Genomic DNA, 18237 nt, shown 5'->3' with positions numbered 1-18237 from the left:
AATAGACCTGTTTCATGTTACTGTCAATTGTTTCAATAACTGACCTGAAATCCTTTCTTCTCTGCCCCCGCTCCTCCCCCTCCCCCACCCCCCAAAAAACTCATTTTCACTAACCAACCCTAAAAGGAACGGTCCGTCAGTTCAACGCTATGTTGAGTAATTAGCTTCTCTAACGGACCTCAGTGTCAAAGAAAGTGTTTAGGAACTGAGCAAACAACGCTCAGTGTTTTATCATAGCTTTATTACTGTCTGTTAAAGAAAAAGATTTCCTCGTCTCTGACTGGTCCCAGAGAACCAAACCAAGGCCGGTCTGAATAAAGTTAAGAGCGGAAAACTGATAAAATTAAAATTAGTAGAAACTAGGTGTATATACATCATTAAAGGCGCCTTTGAAAACAATGAGTTAAAAATACATAAGTGTTTTACCTATAATACCAAACCAGGTGGCGTAAGTAGTTTCCAACAGCCTATAGCAATGTCAAATATATTTACCTGGTTGTCGAGGCGTAGATTCATAAAGAGAGAATGGCTTTCCATCATTTGGTCTTAGCAAAATCAATATATATCTTAAGGTTATACGTTATTATTCTTTAGTACTGTTAACACGGGAAAATTAAATACAGTCTACTCCCGATAACTCGAATCTTCAAGGGAAATTGAAAAAGGTTCGAGTTATCGGGAGTTCGAGTTATCGAGGGTAAAATTAGATGGAAAATGACCTGAAAGGGAAGGAAGATTGGTTCGAGTTAGCGCGAGGTTCGAGTTAGCGAGGGTTCGAGTTATCGGGAGTCGACTGTATTTAATTGATATGACCCCAATTCTGAGTAGCATGCTTTCAATCTCAACTAGTCGTGTAGGCTAAGAGAGTTCTATCTAATATCATGGGTTCTGTACACTGTACATATGCCAGTGAATATAGCTGAAGTTACCATAAAGTTTAATGTAAAAACATAGTATGCAGCGTGGGGCCTGAAAAAAGCACTAACTGCTTATCCTAAAACGAAAGGATTTGTTGAGGCTCTAACAGCTTTTGTGTACTACAGTATTATATTTGCATTTTGCCATTTTAAAATGATGAGGGCTAAAACATACACTGACTTTCTGGAGGCAATCAAAGTCTTAAAAAGACCGTTACTATACTGTTATGAAAATTGCAGTCATACGTCCAAATGTTACTCCTTGTTTAAAAGGAATCCGTCGTGAGCAAGCCACCATCCTGAATTCAAAGAATAAAAAGTGAGGCTGTGTCGTTGCATTAGATAAGGCCTTATTCTTTCACAATTCCCTTATTCGTTTACCAGATCAAATAATTTGGTTTTTATGAGCTACGATGAGAATCTCAACTTAACAATTCCAGAAAATTAGCGTGGAAAATCAGTGCCAATGAAGATAACGGTTTTCGTAGACTCCAGAATAATGAACCACTGAAATTTTCAGTGAAAGCTAGCGAAGTGATGAAAGAATCTTCTCCAAATCATCAACATGAGCATCCTATAATTTCAATAAGCGGGAAAACACATCACATTTGTCATGTTAAAGTACTCACTGCCCTCATGTGCACTGTTAGGTGGAGCCTCAAAGCGGCACTTTGTTATATCTAGTGTTCGTCTGCATAACCAACAAAATGACATTTAAAAAAGGGGTTGCCTTAAACGATTGTTTCAGTACTTGTTTTAGATATGTAACCGTAACTGTAGATTGTATGGCAAGGTTTAACTAGCTTGTCTTTTGTAAGTTTATCAATACTTTATAATTAAATAACATCAGGAGTTCTCAGAAAGGCAAACTAAGCATCGCCCGTGTTAGTCTAAAGGAAAAATACATACTCAAAAAGCGAGAAACTGAACGAAATGTTCAATGTGAACGTCTTTCGCTATCTCACGCGATACTTGAGTTCATTTCTCCTCATAATGTAAATTATGTAACACAGGTATTGTATTTTACAAGCTGTAACCTTAATTATACTTAATTGCATGTGAATAAGTCAGTATGATTTAGCTGTGTAATAAAAATCTGTAATGAAAATACGACCCAGCGTTTTCACTTAATATACACACAGCAGCTTCGAGAGACCACAATAGCAGTGCTTTAAACAAAAATACTTTGATTACAACATAGTGGAACCTTTTAATGAAACAAGAAGAACATGATCGCAATTATGTATAAAACTTAAGGTGGCTCCATCGGTTTCCAGCACTTAAGCTTTGACGGATCAATACTACTACTCTTTAATATCAGTTAATAACACAAACGGTAAACCGGCGCTAAAAAGTTATAGGTGTTTTCTCGACTTTACTGGATACCATAGCAACAATATAACCTTTGAAACAACAGCCTTAGCTTTAGCCTTAATCGATTATAACTAAACAAAGAGCACGGTAAGTCCCATTTTTACTAAACAAGTTAAGACACAACTTGTACAAGTACAAGGAAGAAATTGTAGGGTGGGATTTAGAGCTGAAAATTTAAGGTGGCTCTGAACTCATGCATTCCTGATTTTTTTTTTGTTTTTTAGTTATATGTGTCATTTTTTTTTCCAAAGATCTTTATTCTAAGCAAAACCTCGTAAACATACAACGGGCTAGCTTCTAAGGTGGCTACGATTTCAAGCATTTGTGTTTTAAGAGTCATTGTCAGAGAAAATCAGGCAAAAGTCAGAAAATGTCAACGGAAGGGGGTGAGCAAAATTTCTTTTCTTCGTTAAGTAGATTGAGATCATAAAACGGCCATCGTTTCAACTACTGTGTTCTATCGCAAGAGTGCCTGTTACTATTTTGTAGGTATCGTATCAGAGAAAAAGACTAGGTTTATTCAACTCCGACAAAAATTGTTCGATAGCGTTGTCGGATAGAACTATGTACTAATACTTCTGCACAACATACACTTTAAGTTTCATCAAGAGAGGATGAAGGTTACCTTCATCCTCTCTTGGTTTACCTTCATCCTCTCTTGGTTTCATATGTTCAAAGCTTCCTTGATTCTCGTTGCAAAGGGATCAAAACTTTCCATTTGACTAAGAAAGATGTTCAACATATTCCTCGCAGATCAGCACTTGGAAGTCAAAAAGTCATTCATTTATGTCATCCGTTATAAGGATTGTAGGGATTTATGGCATAGAGAAACCCACTGAGTCATCCTTAGTATGTCATCTTATTCTCAATTGGCCCCAGGCTCCCTCCTCTCTCCAAAAAATATGACGTCACTTTTCAGCTGAGGGTACGCATACATCTTTGAGCGGCTAAAAATCTGATATTTCATGTTTATTTTTGAACACAGTTTTTTTCGTTTATTAGGTATAATAAACCACAGGAAAACACAGAAACTAAAAGCAAGTTGTCGGAATAATATTGTTACTGATAATAACGGTAGATCCATGGCCATGGCTGATTCGTAAAATTCTCGCGGATTTTTGGAACTGGTGAAAATCATAATTATCAGGAGGCTTAGAGAAAACGGTTCACGTTTGATCTGTTAAAGAGATCGTCTCTTGCTTGCTAACTAAACGTAACATAGGAAACAGTTGTTAGTGACTGGGGCTGGTGTACGTACACATACAGTAATATGAACACATGTAGTGACAACTGGCAGGATCAAGTCTTGTGCCAAGGTTAATATTCAGTCAGTGAAGATTACAATCATTTACTTAAAATGTTACCCTTAATAATTCGGTGGCATGTGTACAGTCGGGCTACTGAGACCGTCAAACCACGGGTCAAATCCTTAACGCGCGAGCGGGGCTTGAGGTTTTCGTTGTATATACTTTGTTAAAATCCATCGAAAAATTATTAGACGCCACGACATGGCTACTAAACAAAAGCGGAGTTTTGGGTTCGGCGCAGGTACGGCGTGTCATCTGCTGATGTGACATAGCGGCAAGATGAGTACGCGTGCTTCCCAGATTTGTAATTCGAGAGAGAATCGATTACGAATGCTCCACTTCAATCGCCAATTTCACACCGGTTAACACAATATTTTTTTTTTTTGAATAAGGTATGTGATGGAGGAAGTTCGAAGGAACCTTTCCTGAAAACGGCAACATTGTCTATTTTGATTCGGGGTTATCCCCGCGAAACGAAAACAAACAATGGGAATTTTAAAAATGCCGCCATCTCACCGAGTAAGATTGCTCACGCGTGACGAGCATGCGCACACATTTTGCCGCTGTGTCTGCTGCGGTATGCAAGTTTTTTAATTTATTCATTCATTTATTTATTTATTCATTCATTTATTTATTAATTTTTTTATTTATTTATTTTTATTTATTTTTTTCATAGTAAGCGGTTTTTGTTTCAAGCCTTGGAAAAATGTAAAGCCCCATTACACCCGGTATGCTGTCATCATCTACGTGATCAGGCCCTTCGCGTACTCCCAATCCCATTTCTGTGTCATCTCTGTGTCGTTTTTCGAAGAAACTGAAGAAAGCAACCGATTCGGAAGAAAACCTTATCTAATTCTGTCTTTAATAAGCACTGGCGACTAGGTACAAAACCGGAAAATGTGGTCGGTTACCATAGTAGCCATGACGTAAGCATCGAGTCGCCTCAATTGTTACTGGCCTTTGTGCTGTGCGGATCTCGTAACCAATGAGATTGTTTATGAGGACGCATTGGTGTGCACAGGTTTGTTATACTTTTTGGTTATTTTTGTAGGTTTTTGACCTAGCTTCGTCCTTATGTTTGGCATTTTCTCGCTAATTTACAAAACAGGTTACTCATTTTACTAGTAAGAACACTAACCTCACATGGTTTTCGATAAGCCAGAAGTTACAAATAAGTAGTTGGATTCGAATGTTACCGTAATAGACTATTGACTCTAGTCCTCATTGCGTTGAATTCTGCTCTTATTCCGGTTAGCTGGAAATCCATCTTGTACTGAATCTTGCATGCGTGCTTATATCTCAAGTAAAACGTTCATTGTGTGTTAATTAATACTGAATTTGAAAATGAATTTAATGAAAAAAGAACTCCAGTGTTAAATGAAAACTTAACAGTCATGTTGCATACTTAAAAGTTTTAGCTCTTAGACTGTCATTTTGTATGTTGGCAAAACGGCTCGAGTTAAATATCAACTCAAACTTCAAGGAGTTTGTTTTAAAAAATAATAAATTTAAATGTTGCGGAGCCGCTTTATGGAGTGTGACAGGTGACGGTAAATAAAGAAGCTTCTTCGTTGTTTACTAGAAATAGGCTATTGTTTTCTAATGTTGTTTAAAGTTAACCTGCAAAATTCAAACAAAGTTTGACAAAATACCACGTTAAAATACGTGGAAAACTGTTCTCATATCGCGACTAATGTAACTAAAGATGCAAAAATTGTTTAAAAAGGCGTAAAAGGACCCATCATAATTCTCTTGTTCAATGAAACTCGAGTTTTCTGTCTAATTTTCTCATCATTTGATGGCGCAAGAACACTGGATTTAAATTTATTTAGCATATTAGGCCGCAAGACGGTCTTCTGTTTGACATTATGGTAACTTATTTATCCTGTTAAAATTTTAAATAGGACAAAAAGAAAAGCAACAACAACAAAAGTGGATATTTTAAAATTGCGAAACTTTGATGTCGGCTTTTGATAACTTGCCAACCAATATTTAAGAAATGTACTTTAAAAAAGGGGGAAAGGCTTTTCTGTTTTCAAGTCCGTTTTCCAGCCTTTCAAAGGAATATTTTTGTACGCTAAGATAGTGGGATATGTTCATTTTGTTCTTTTTAACTGTATCTTTAAGTCGAGGAAAATTGTGGGGAGCAGATCCTACTCCAGAATTTACCAGCTGCTGTTGGCTTCGAAAATAAAAGGAATAAATTGCCGATATTAACAATTTTTACCTTTTTTTCTTTTACTTATGTTTTAAGTGAAATCACCAAAGAAAACACCAGGGGGTTTTATTTTCACAATTTAATCCAGATTTCTGAGACGATTTAGCCCTTTCAAAACAAAAATATTTACCGCTAAAATGGACCGATGGATGCACCAATGCAGGTGAAAGTAAACAACAGTCCTCGCCTTAAATTCAATGTTTTCCTACAGTTTTAATTTCTGTTAGAAACATCGCAAGGGGTACTAGATTAATGTTTCCCAATAACCGCTTAAATCATTTATGATAAAACCTCAGTACCAGCTTAAGGAAGAAATCTCAAGTAGCCGTTTATTTTAATTTGGTCCATATAACCTTCTTCTGCACGCGTCACTATCCAACAAATGAAACAACAATGCAGGTGTCAAACTTATCATTTTGCGGTTTTTCCTAATTAATGCTTTTCATCAAACCCTTAAGCCTCCGTTACCTTATAGTATTCTAGTCTCATGGTTCGTCTTAATAGAAATTTTGTTCGTTTCCATAGAGAATCTGCATCACAGGTAAGGCATCATGAGGAAAATAACCCAGTAGTTTGAAAATGAATCTGCAAAAGGCACCGTTACTCAAAATTAGTTGTGTCACTAACAAAAGGGTTGAGTCATTCTTTTTACGGCAGGTAATTGGCCATTACTCGTAATTTGAACTACTATTCTTTATGGGGTTGTTGCGGCAGACCAAAAGGTGATAGATCTCTTGTCATATATAATATATATAACATACGTTGCTGTTAATAAAAATTAAAAATAAATAATGAACTTTTGCCGAGAGTACCTTCCCTCTTAAACAAATTGCCTATCAATCTGACTGCAAGTGTTGAGATTTTTAAGCAGGTCCACTTTTTATCATCTTTAATCATCAAACTAAGGGAAAAAGTCGATTTACTGCCCAGGTTAACGTTCTCCTAACTAAAAGGCAAGGAGGGCCGCTTTGCCTCAATAGAGAGGGAGCGCTTATTTATCTCGGCTTTCGATCACAGTAAAAATAAGGATACGAGTTCGTATTGTCTGCAGAATAGCATTTACTTTACGTTGTTAAGCCAATGTTTTCATTAATTTTAATTTTACTGCCAGATGAGAAAGTATAACATATATATTATTAAGTTCAATGAAGGAAGCCAAATATTCAATAGGGGACGCTAACTATTCCAATAGGGGTCGGTTATCAGAACTGGGACATTTACCCAATAGAGGTGCTCACAGGAAGGAGGATATTATTGGAATACGGGCGCTTATCAACAAAACAGGCTCTCAAGTGGGAGCGTGTATCTGAAAAGGGCGCACTTATTGAAAAGAGGACGTGTAATCGAATCATTACTGTGCTTTGTTTTTACGTGTTCAGTTCCAGTCGTTTCCAAAAGCATTTTCAAAAAATCCCGTATGTTTGTTATATAAACATACTCCCGGTTTAAGTTTATTGAAACTACAAATAAAAACGCAGAATCATCTCAGTAAACGTTTCTTCCAGGGAAACTGATACCATGCTGCTTCAGTATTTTGTTGGTATTCTCGTCATCATAAACTCTGCAAAGCTGCTTCACGCCTTGGAACAATGTCAAGCGCAATCACTCTCAGTTTACGGCCATCACTTGGCTAACCACGTGATTTCCACGAGGGCCTCCTCCGGCCTTAACGAATGCATAATGATGTGTGCAGACGAGTCGCGGTGTAAGAGTTTCAACTTCAGGGTGAATGACAAGTCATGTGACTTAAACGATGCTGACAGATTTACTCACCCACAAGATTATGGGCCGAAGCATGGGATTGTTTACATGGACACGTCTGTTAAGCACAGAAAGGTCAGTCTTGCCGCCTGCTTTGACATTCGACTTTTTCTTAAATTTGTCTACCAGAAAGTTGGTATAACAATTGCTTATTCACGTCACATGCTGTTTCCAAGATGTTTGTCACATCAACCCTAATTTACTGGCTTACAGTTCTCACGAGTCACCTGTAGATCAGTGAATAGGATACGATAGAATAGGTTAGGATAGGATAGGATAGGATAGCATAGGATAGGATAGGATAGGATAGGATAGGATAGGATAGGATAGCATAGCATAGCATAGGATAGGATAGGATAGAATAGGATAGGATAGAATAGGATGGGATAGGATAAGATAGGATAGGATAGGATAGGATAGCATAGCATAGCATAGCATAGCATAGCATAGGATAGGATAGGATAGGATGGGATAGGATAGGATAGGATAGGATAGGAAAGGATAGGATGGGATAGGATAGGATGGAATGGGATGCGATAGAATAGAAAAGGATAGGATAAGATAACATAGCATAGGTTAGGATAGGATAGGATAGGGTGAGATAGGATAGGATAGGATAGGATAGGATAGGATAGGTTAGGATAGGATAGGATGGAATGGGATGGGATGGGATAGGATAGGATAGGATAGGATAGGATAGGATAGGATAGGATAGGATAGCATAGCATAAGATAGCATGGGATGGGATGGGATGGGATGGGTTGGGATAGGATAGCATAGCATAGCATAGAAAAGGACAGGATCGAATAGGATAGGATAACATAGGATAGGGTAGCAGACCATAAGATAGGATAGGATAGGATAGGATAGGATAGGATAGGATGGGATGGGATGGGATGGGATAGGATAGCATGGGATATGGTAGCAGACCATAAGATAGGACAGGATAGGATAGGATAGGATAGGATAGGATAGGATGGGATGGGATGGGATGGGATGTGATGGGATAGGATAGCATAGCATATGAATACAATAAAATCTGCAATTCCACAGCGACAAACCAATGAGTGGTGCCGGATCACTTGTAGACCTGGATCAGCAAATTATCTCAAATACAAAATATTAACGGCAGACTGATCCCAACGGCAGAGGTGACGAGCTTGATAGAACAAACAACAAAAGCTAGAATAACTGAAATATATTTGCCCGATATTTCGGTTTGCAATACAAACCTTCCTCGGGGGCTGAACGAAAAAGAAAAGTGAGAAACATAAAAGGATCGTTACAAAGAAGATTTAAAATATAAAATACATGACAATGATTGGTTGTTTAGGACTAAGTTACAAGTGTGAGACATGTCATTGGCGTGTTTCGTCACGTCTATTTATACCAAGAGGGTGCAATGTTTTAGCTTTGCTGATTAGATGAGCTTCACGAGCCTTTCTAACTGAGTCACGTTTGCTGCGTATAAGTTCAAGCGGGATTAGTTGGACGTCGTTGATTGAGTGGCCAGGTTGGTTGAAATGTAGCGAGACAGGAGTAGGGTTGAGTAGTTGATGGTGATTCAGGATAGATCTGCGATGCTCCCCGAAACGTTCATTAAGTTTGCGCTTTGTCTCCCCAATGTATTGGGAATGGCACTTCTTACACTGAATTAAATAGATTAGGTTTTTGGAATTGCAAGATATGAAGTCAGTAATTTTGCGTGTTTCGTTAGTGTTGAAAAAAATGTAGTTCGTTTGACCTTCTTGGAGAAATGGGCAAGTTAGGCATCGTGGGTGGTTGCATTTATGAATTCCAGCGGGTTGTTGATTGGAAGGCTTGTTTTGAGATAGCTCGGAATGGACCAGGAGATCACGTAGACTTGCGTTACGTTTGTAGGCGATAACTGGTGGATGAGGGAAAACTTGTTTGCAGTTGGCGGAGGACTGGAGGATGTTGATATGTTTTTTCACAATAGATAAGATTTTGGGAAGAGCAGGATTGAAGGATATGACGAAGGGTGTTCTGTCTGGTTTTGTGGCTTTCTGTTCTTGTGGCTGTAGTGTTGCGTGACGTGGGATGGCTCGTACGCGATTTGCATCTCTTTGTAGGGAATAGCGGCTATAAACACGTTGGACCAGGTGCTTGATGAGTTCTTCGCTTCGTTTATCAAAGAAAGCGTCGGTAGAGCATATGCGACGGATTCGCAGGAAAAGGCTGAATGGAATACACCCTCTTGGTATAAATAGACGTGACGAAACACGCCAATGACATGTCTCACACTTGTAACTTAGTCCTAAACAACCAATCATTGTCATGTATTTTATATTTTAAATCTTCTTTGTAACGATCCTTTTATGTTTCTCACTTTTCTTTTTCGTTCAGCCCCCGAGGAAGGTTTGTATTGCAAACCGAAATATCGGGCAAAAAAAAAAAATTGTTTTTTTTTAAAAAAAACAAATATATTTCACTTATTCTAGCTTTTGTTGTTTGTTCTATCAAGCTCGTCACCTCTGCCGTTGGGATCAGTCTGCCGTTAATATTTAGCATAGCATAGCATAGCATAGCATAGCATAGCATAGCATAGAATAGGATAGGATCTGATAGAATAGCATAGGATATGGTAGCAGACCATGAGATAGGACAGGATAGGATAGGATAGGATAGGATAGGATAGGATAGGATAGGATAGGATAGGATAGGATAAGATAGGATAGGATAGGATAGGATAGGATAGGATAGGATAGGATAGGATAGGATGGGATGGGATGGGATGGGATGGGATGGGATGGGATAGGATAGGATAGGATAGGATAGGATAGGATAGGATAGGATAGGATAGGATAAGATAGGATAGGATAGGATAGGATAGGATAGGAACACGAAAGCAATGAAAGCCTGGTCAAGTCTGGTTCAACTAGGCTTACCAGACTTTTGGTTTGAAATCAACTCTAGTCAAGAGTGTGGTATAAGCTTGGTTAATAGTTTCCCTAAATATAAAAATTATAGCATAGAATCAAATTGTGAATCCAATTATGATCTGCTTACGTTAACATTTTTTCGCTTTTATTCCCTCAGAAAAATGGATTTACATCGTGCATGGAGATACTCAAGGAATTGCCTCGGTCTAAAAGTGGGTACTACTGGGTAAAGATTGGCAAGAAAGATGCACAAGTGTATTGCGATATGGAAAACTATGGTATGCGCATAGATTTAAGTCACCTATTAATAAAAGAAATAATTAGGAAAAGCTTTTTTCCTGTCAGTTTTATTTAAAGGATTTCGTAAGTATTTATATATAATGGAGATATTTATTGTTGATGACAGAAATGTCGTACATCTACAAGGTTGATTGTCGCTATTTCTGGGCGTTATCTTGTTATAACTGTACATGTATCAGTACAATTTTATCAATATTGGCTCGTTTTCCAAAGGATTATCAACTGAAATTTGTCAATTTTATTCAGGTGGGGGATGGACCTTGGTGGTGAGCATAAGCTCAAAAAACAACAATCATCTTCAAAGAAATTCAAACAACTGCCTCAACTCAGTGCTCTGTGTTCCTGCTCATGAATCAGTCATCAAAGCTCGGAAGTTAAGTGACGAGGACATACATAAACTGGCACTGGCTGAAGGTAGGATAATAACTGAAAATGAATACAGTATGTGTCGTTAGTCAGGGTCCATGTATAGTGCTTATAAAAGGCGCACTGAGTTGCAATCAGACTTGAAATGTAATTGCTTTGGATCGGTATGAAGGCCAAGCATACAAAAGAAAGGCACAAAAGAAATTTGAGAACTGGGAGAAAAAGGTACATTAGAAAGGGCGTGCATTGCTAAGATTGGTTATAAAATTTATCTAACTATTAGCCTATCTAGACGGGCCCTTTTTTTTTCTTTACCCTCCGCCCCCCTCCATAAGTTCGTAAGTATAAAAGCTATGACAATGAGACTTGGAGGGAGAGAGTACGTCCAAAGATGTTTCCTTTGAAGTCCGCAACGAGAGGTAATGGCGTCAATTGACGTTGTAATGACATCATAATTGTCAGGGGGAAATGGCGGCCACTTTGGATCCGCAATGTTGGATTTAAACATAAATACAATACAACACAATACAATATTTATTCTGACATATACAACATTTACAGATGGAAAAATAAATGTTGCATAAAGAAAAAGAAATTCTATTTTCTGAAAAAGACGGCCTGTTAAATATTGGTCTTCATGGCAACATGAAAGTCAATGAACAGTAAACGATGACATCAAATTGTTTCGAGAAAATTTTCAGTAAGAAATCTAAAGTTTCAGACCTTTTTCTCAAATATTAAAAAAAATTATCTAGGTTCAAAGTCACTGCGAGCAGAATCCGCCCTCGTCCTCCCCTCCTCGCTGGTCTAGATAGGGTTGAGGTAAATTGTTTAACTTGTGATAAAAGCACTGTTCCAGCGAGAAGATGAATCCTTACCATAATGACTGGTCAACGACAACTACTACGCAACATCGTACCATCAAACAAACAATTTGATAACGCTAGTGGTGAATAAAGATACATAAGATCTAGCTTTCAATATTAATTGTATTTCCGTTACTTAATTAGGGACGTTCCGAGTTGACGTGTGGAAGACAAACGTTACCATATTTTATCAGGTATGAAATTACATAACATGACGAAACGCCAACTTTACTGAAAACACCAATTCTGAAAAGCTTATCCTTTGTTTTGTTCATAAATTTAAGATTCCAAGAGGACCACGACATTTCAATTCGTCATGCGTTGGTGTTCATGAAACGTAAGTTAGATTTTCTTCTAAACAGTCCCGTGGTGAAAGGGGGAGGGGGGGGGGGGGAGAGAGAGAGGTCTGTGCTTTGGTCTGTGCAGTTCTGATCTCCAAACATCTGACCCTTTTTTGCACTAAAATATCCATTTTTTGTACAATTAAATTTTCTTGTCTGGCCTCTAGAATCCATACCCGTTAATTTCCATAAAATCCATACCCGTTTTTCAGACCTTCAGACGAAACTGGTTAAAATCTAGACTCTATTTTAAACCAAAACGTCTCAAGACCATATACCCTTTAGGGCCGTAAGTACCTGTATATATACTGGGGAGTACCACCAGCTCGCCCCTCCCAAGGGAGTGACAGTACAGTCCGGTTTGGCGTATATAGTTGAGAAGTCAAAACGTTTTCACTAGTTTTAGTTGAAAATCCTACCACCTCCAAATCTGCCTGCTAGACTAGAGGCCTCTTTTCCTCTGTGTATGGCATATGCATGTTATATCTTCCTAATCTTAGACGGATCGGAACAATAATTCAACGTTACCTCTTCGATGAATTAAAGCTGACTGAATCAGTTGAGATGTCACAGCCAACAAATCGTGGGTAAAAACGATCGAGGGGGGTGATCAGAGAGCGGCACCAGTTTCGAGAACAGTGCGAAGTGTGAACATCTCCATCAGTTGAGATTGGAACTTAATTCAAAACTATTGATATATACTATTGACCATTAATCTTTTGATCTTCCCACAATCCGTTTATCACTGATTACTTTATCCATCATTTAATCAATACATTCATTCATTCTTTCAACTAACCAATCATTTACTCGTTTTCAGATGTCCGCGCATCATTATTTCTCATACTTTTCCGTATTACTGGGAAACTAACCACTGTACTGGTATTGACAAAGGATATAAAATTGCCAAAGGATGTCACAGAGGTAAAATTTAGGGCACGATTATTTGGTGAATTTTAATATGGTTTCGAGCGAGGGGAGTGGCTGAAGTTGGTTTCCATCACGTAATAAATTTAATCCTGGCGCAGTTGAATGAACGATTCAAGATGTGGCAAGAATTGCCTTTCACTGCGCGCCTAGAAGAAGATGTGAAATTTTCCTTGAGAGATATATACTACAAGTACCGCACGTGCTCCTTGTACAAACCGTTTTTAAATCTATTTCTCAGCCAACTGATTCATTTCGCTGCAAATTGTTCGGTGGGATTGCATGTACCAAAACTGTGAAACCGCAGTTAATTAGCGATGTTATGGTAACACAGAAAGCCGCAAAATTTTAGAGCGAACGTTTCCAATTTTGCACTCTTAATTCACACGGAATTAACAAATGCTTTCCATTGGACAAATTTATTCCTGTTTTTCTCGTTACCATGCTACCACCACTAGCGTTAACCATACAAAATTGTTGTTTGAATGCTGAGTTATAAGTTTTTTATAAGTTTTGGCTAAAAAAATAAAGTTGGATTTCCAGACAAACAAGATCATCGCAGAATAGACTGAAGCACAAAAAACCCGAGTCAAAATTCTGGATTATCATTAAAAAATGACTTTTTTTATGAAAAGAAGAAAAACAGTTGCCACATTGAAATGTTATTTTACAAAAATACTTCCTTAATCCAAACTTCCCATAATTTTGAAGAAGTTACACCTGGTTAGAAGAGAGTCGAAAGTTTGTAATTTTCGTATTCATATTACTGTAAATTCTTTTGAATCTTCCAATCGACTTCAATATGTTTCCTTTCAATTTCAGTTTTTGACGGACATGATGATGGCGAGTGCGGAATTATCTGGCATTCTTCAAACTACACTACTTGTAAGTAACTCAACTCTCATAAGGGCTCTCTACAACTGAGTTGCAGAAATTGGGGTTTTCTGATAAAAGCTTGTCGAAGTACTTATTATTATTAAGAACGGCAATTACCATCATCATTGATCATCATTATTATCATCACGGTCAAAACTAATAAGGCCCGTTTACACAAGCGATTTTTTTTCTGTTTTTTTTTTTTTGGTACTCAATAGATGTATGTTACAGTTTTCATTTGTGAGTGTAAACTGTCAGCTAGGTGATTTCAGCACAGAATTGCTGTGATATTGACGAGTTTGTATATTGTAGAACACTCGCTTGGCTCAGCAGAGAGGCGCCAGGAATCTTTGTAGCTCTTCTTTATTCTTTAAGAAACTGGTTCTTCACTACATCAACTCTACAACAATTTTACTTGCTATTCCGACGTCTATTCTACATCTTTTCTACAAGTATCACTCAAATCACGCCTTTCTTTATATATAGTGTGCTGTAAGTGGCATGTTTACAACTTTAATTCAACCAAGGCCAGATGGTCCCAACCAGAGATAAGAATTGGTTTTGCCAAAAAACGCTAACAGGAAAGAACAACACAACTGTTCTAAGAAAATAGACAGAAAGGGAAACCAATCAGGCTGATAAAATCCTTAAGTGTTTTGCTTTCAACCTTTTAGCCTTCGAGTCAAGGTCAAAGGAAGTAAGCAAACCTGGCCACAGCACAACTGTTAACTCCAATCTTTGAACAAGAGGAACATGTCAAATAATCTGTGAAATAAGCATCAAAACTTCGTTAGCCTTAAATTCGAAAATAACCTTTACATTTGATGATGAAAATTACGGGTAGAATGATATTTAAGATAACGTTTCGGTGTCCTCATGACACCATCATCACCTCAAAATATAATATTCAACAGATAATCTTCACCTAGCCTCAAGGGACTAAGAACTTGAACTTGAACATTAATATTCTAGTTATCTGTTGAATATTATATTTTGCCATGATGATGGCGTCATGAGGTTACCGAAACGTTGTCTTAAATATGATTCTACCCGTAATTTTCATCATCAAATCGATAACATTATCATGCCTGATAGGAACCTTCATATTACCTTCACAAAAATATGCACGAAATGTGCGAGAAAAGTTGAAATAGAAGTCGCATGTGTAAACGATCCTTGCTACTTTTTCCTGTTTCTTCATTCCAAACAGTGTATGATAAAAGAGCGTTGTATGGCTATCCGTGTCCCAAGCTCCCTCAGCACGACAGTCTGGGAATATTCCGTAACAGTGACGGCATGCTGTATGTCAAGTAACACAATCAGTCATTGAATCGTTTTACTAACTGGCATAGTCAACGTTGTTTCTAAAATCTCAGTATAGTCTGAAGAAATAAATTGCTTACGTAGTTAAAATTGTTTTAAACCTCAAAGAGAGATACTAGTCATGGTTTGGGTTACTGTGGATTTGATACCGCGGTAATCTGATTAATTAAGTTTTTTTTAACTGTCAATGCGAGGTTTCACCGAGCTCTGTGTTGTTCGGTCATTAAATGTAGTTTTTGGTAGAGAAAATATCTGTCACGATATTCCGCTTTAAGGTCGTTTCCGGAAGGGTTTATAACAAACAAGATTCGTTTCTAGCATATCATAGGTTTTATAGTTTTGACACGGTATTGTCGTTTAGTATACTGAACAATATTCCTTTCCTTGTGGTGATGTAATCGTCTTAGGCCTAGGGCAAACGTCGAATCTAAGTCGCGTCGAATTTATTAAAAATAGGTTCGACAAAGAGTCGACTTAATTCCAGTGTGGTAGCAAACGTCGAACCTGCGTAGACCCTAATTCACAAGTTGCACTTTATGAAACACGGGAATAAGCACGTGTCCCCGCGCTATTAGGGACCTTACAAAAACACCACGGCGACGCCACAGCACAGAAAGCTTAATGAGCAAAAACAATCGCTCTGCACGTGCGTTTTGAATTTTGGTACATTTCTTTGTCGTCCTCTGCAAAACAACAACGTGAAATGACCAAATTCAAGGTATTGTGGAGAACTTGAACCCACGGGAGTGAATTTTTCATTCTCTTCCTTAACTTGAACGGTACTCCTACCAATTTGGTTCCTGGGTAGTTTGTCGTTTGTGTACAAGTTGAATGAGTTAAAATAATCGCGAAGTAGCACAAATGAAATGAAGTAATACTTCCAAATGACGTTTGCGTTGGCGTCACCGTCTTGGATTCGTTAGGTCCCTATTCACTCGATGCGCCGCTAGTTACCGCTAGGACTTGCTAGCAAAATGCCGAAATACTGTGCTCGTCGGGCTTTTCTTCGGCAATTAATTGCGAAAAATAGAAAGAGAAGACTCAAACACTGAGCATTTATTGCAAATAGGCAAGTCGCATTTCAATCATTTATATTTAGTGTTCATGAAACACGAAAAACACATTTCCATCACGCTGGCGATGTCAGCAATGACTTTCGATAGCTTGCCATTTCTGGTCGCGAAATTGTCTTTGTACAGCGCACGCTCGTCAGGGGGGAAAATAGCGTTTGGCACATGGGGGGGGTCGGTATTTTTGTGACTTTTGCGCAGTCCATCACATTTGAATCAATTATTTTGTAATTTGCATGATTTATGAATTGAGTTCAGCGCGTGTTTAGAACGGCGTTTGCTGTAACGCCGAACCACTGTCGCATTATCTGACTTGGCAAGTCGAACTTATGCTGGAGTCGAACCAATTAATTTGAGTCGAACTTAATTGCGGCAAACGTCGCACCATTCATGCGCCTATTTCAAAATTAATATGTTCGACGAATTAAGTTCGACTAAGATTCGACGTATGCCCTAGGCCTTAGTTGCGTTACAAACTTTATATTCTCGGTTTTCACGGTCACGCCATTGAAAAAAAAATCGAAACCACTCCATGAATGAAGTCAAGAAATTGACATGGTATAGAGGATAAATAAATAAGGCGTCTGTCCAAGTGTCAGGTCTGTGCAGCATTCCGTACTCGAGTTATTTGACAAAATGTTCCACATAAATTTATAGAGCTTAGTATGGAGACGCCATGTTTGTGTCCCTCTGAGGGGCACAAACATGGCGGCCGGAAATATGAAAAAACATCTGGAGTTCACTTTTGCCAGAAATGAGGTTTGTTTGCCCTTGTGAATTTTCGAATGCTTAGATTAATATTTCTCCTCAAACTCAAATTGTTTAGAATGCTAAAAATCACCCGAAGAAGCATTTTTAAGATACGGAAAAGCTCTGTCACGGCCGTCCTCCTTATGTCACGCAAGATGGAAACTTGGAAATATAAACTGTTCTACGTTCAAAAGGAAGCGCGACATCGAGCTCAGAAATTGTGAACAAACATATTTTTGGGTAATCTTTCCTTGAATGAAGGTAAAAAGTTTGTAGGCCTCCCAGTTTTGAATTCTAGAATTTGGTGACGTCACGTGAAAACCGAGAATTGAGAAATAAGAGCAGAAATCAATTTGTTTTCCTTATGGCTGACTCATTGAAATTTCACGTGGTCAGTAACTTAAGTTTAGTAAGAGAAGATATGATAGTTTAGCAGAAGGAGGTATGGTAGAAGATCATGCATAGAGTCATGTATAGAATTAGTCACTAGTTGATGCTTATATTGATTTTCTTGGCTGTGTCGTTTGCTGCATGGTGATGTAAAGTTAGGAAATCTATTCAGACGGGGGGTGGAGGCGAGTGGGGGCTGCAGAATCTTCCTCTACAGGCTTTGGACGCTATAGCTTTTAAATGAGCAGTAAAAGTTGCAAGCTCAGAAAGGAACAATTTGTTGTGAATGTCCACGAACAGAAACAAAGAAATTAGAGAGAAGAAAAGAAAAAATATAGTGGAAAAGAAAAGACTGCCTTAGACATGAAACAAAATAGACCTGTTTCATGTTACTGTCGATTATTTCAATAACTGACCTGAAATTCTTCCTTCTCTGCCCCCGCCCCTCCCCCTCCCCCACCCACCAAAAAAGTCATTTCCACTAACCAACCCTAAAAGGAACGGTCCGTCAGTTCAACTTTATGTTAAGTAATCAGGTTCTCTAACGG

The 18237-nt window shown here is 38.1% G+C and overlaps 1 protein-coding gene across 2 annotated transcripts in view; it reads left to right on the top strand.

Moving 5' to 3' along the window:
- LOC146456551 (uncharacterized) overlaps positions 1 to 17967 on the top strand; it is a 35593-nt gene extending 17626 nt beyond the window's left edge. Inside the window, exons 1-9 of one of the 2 annotated variants that reach the window (XM_085092596.1) lie at positions 7304 to 7652; positions 10638 to 10758; positions 11027 to 11194; positions 12157 to 12206; positions 12297 to 12349; positions 13174 to 13277; positions 14103 to 14165; positions 15367 to 15879; positions 17007 to 17034. In XM_085092596.1, the coding sequence (XP_084948722.1) occupies positions 7335 to 7652; positions 10638 to 10758; positions 11027 to 11194; positions 12157 to 12206; positions 12297 to 12349; positions 13174 to 13277; positions 14103 to 14165; positions 15367 to 15470 (981 nt within the window). In that variant the 5' untranslated portion in view covers positions 7304 to 7334 and the 3' untranslated portion in view covers positions 15471 to 15879; positions 17007 to 17034. Of the gene's footprint in view, positions 1 to 7303; positions 7653 to 10637; positions 10759 to 11026; positions 11195 to 12156; positions 12207 to 12296; positions 12350 to 13173; positions 13278 to 14102; positions 14166 to 15366; positions 15911 to 17006; positions 17035 to 17632 lie in introns of those variants that run through there. The other variant, XM_085092597.1, reaches the window with a different exon arrangement.
- The last annotated feature ends 270 nt before the right edge of the window (positions 17968 to 18237 follow it).

Source organism: Pavona decussata, unplaced genomic scaffold (assembly GCF_977016875.1).
Source record: "Pavona decussata unplaced genomic scaffold, jaPavDecu1.1 SCAFFOLD_254, whole genome shotgun sequence".
Taxonomy (NCBI): domain Eukaryota; kingdom Metazoa; phylum Cnidaria; class Anthozoa; order Scleractinia; family Agariciidae; genus Pavona; species Pavona decussata.
The sequence above is the reverse complement of the archived record's forward strand: the minus strand, read 5'-3'. Positions and strand labels throughout refer to the sequence as shown.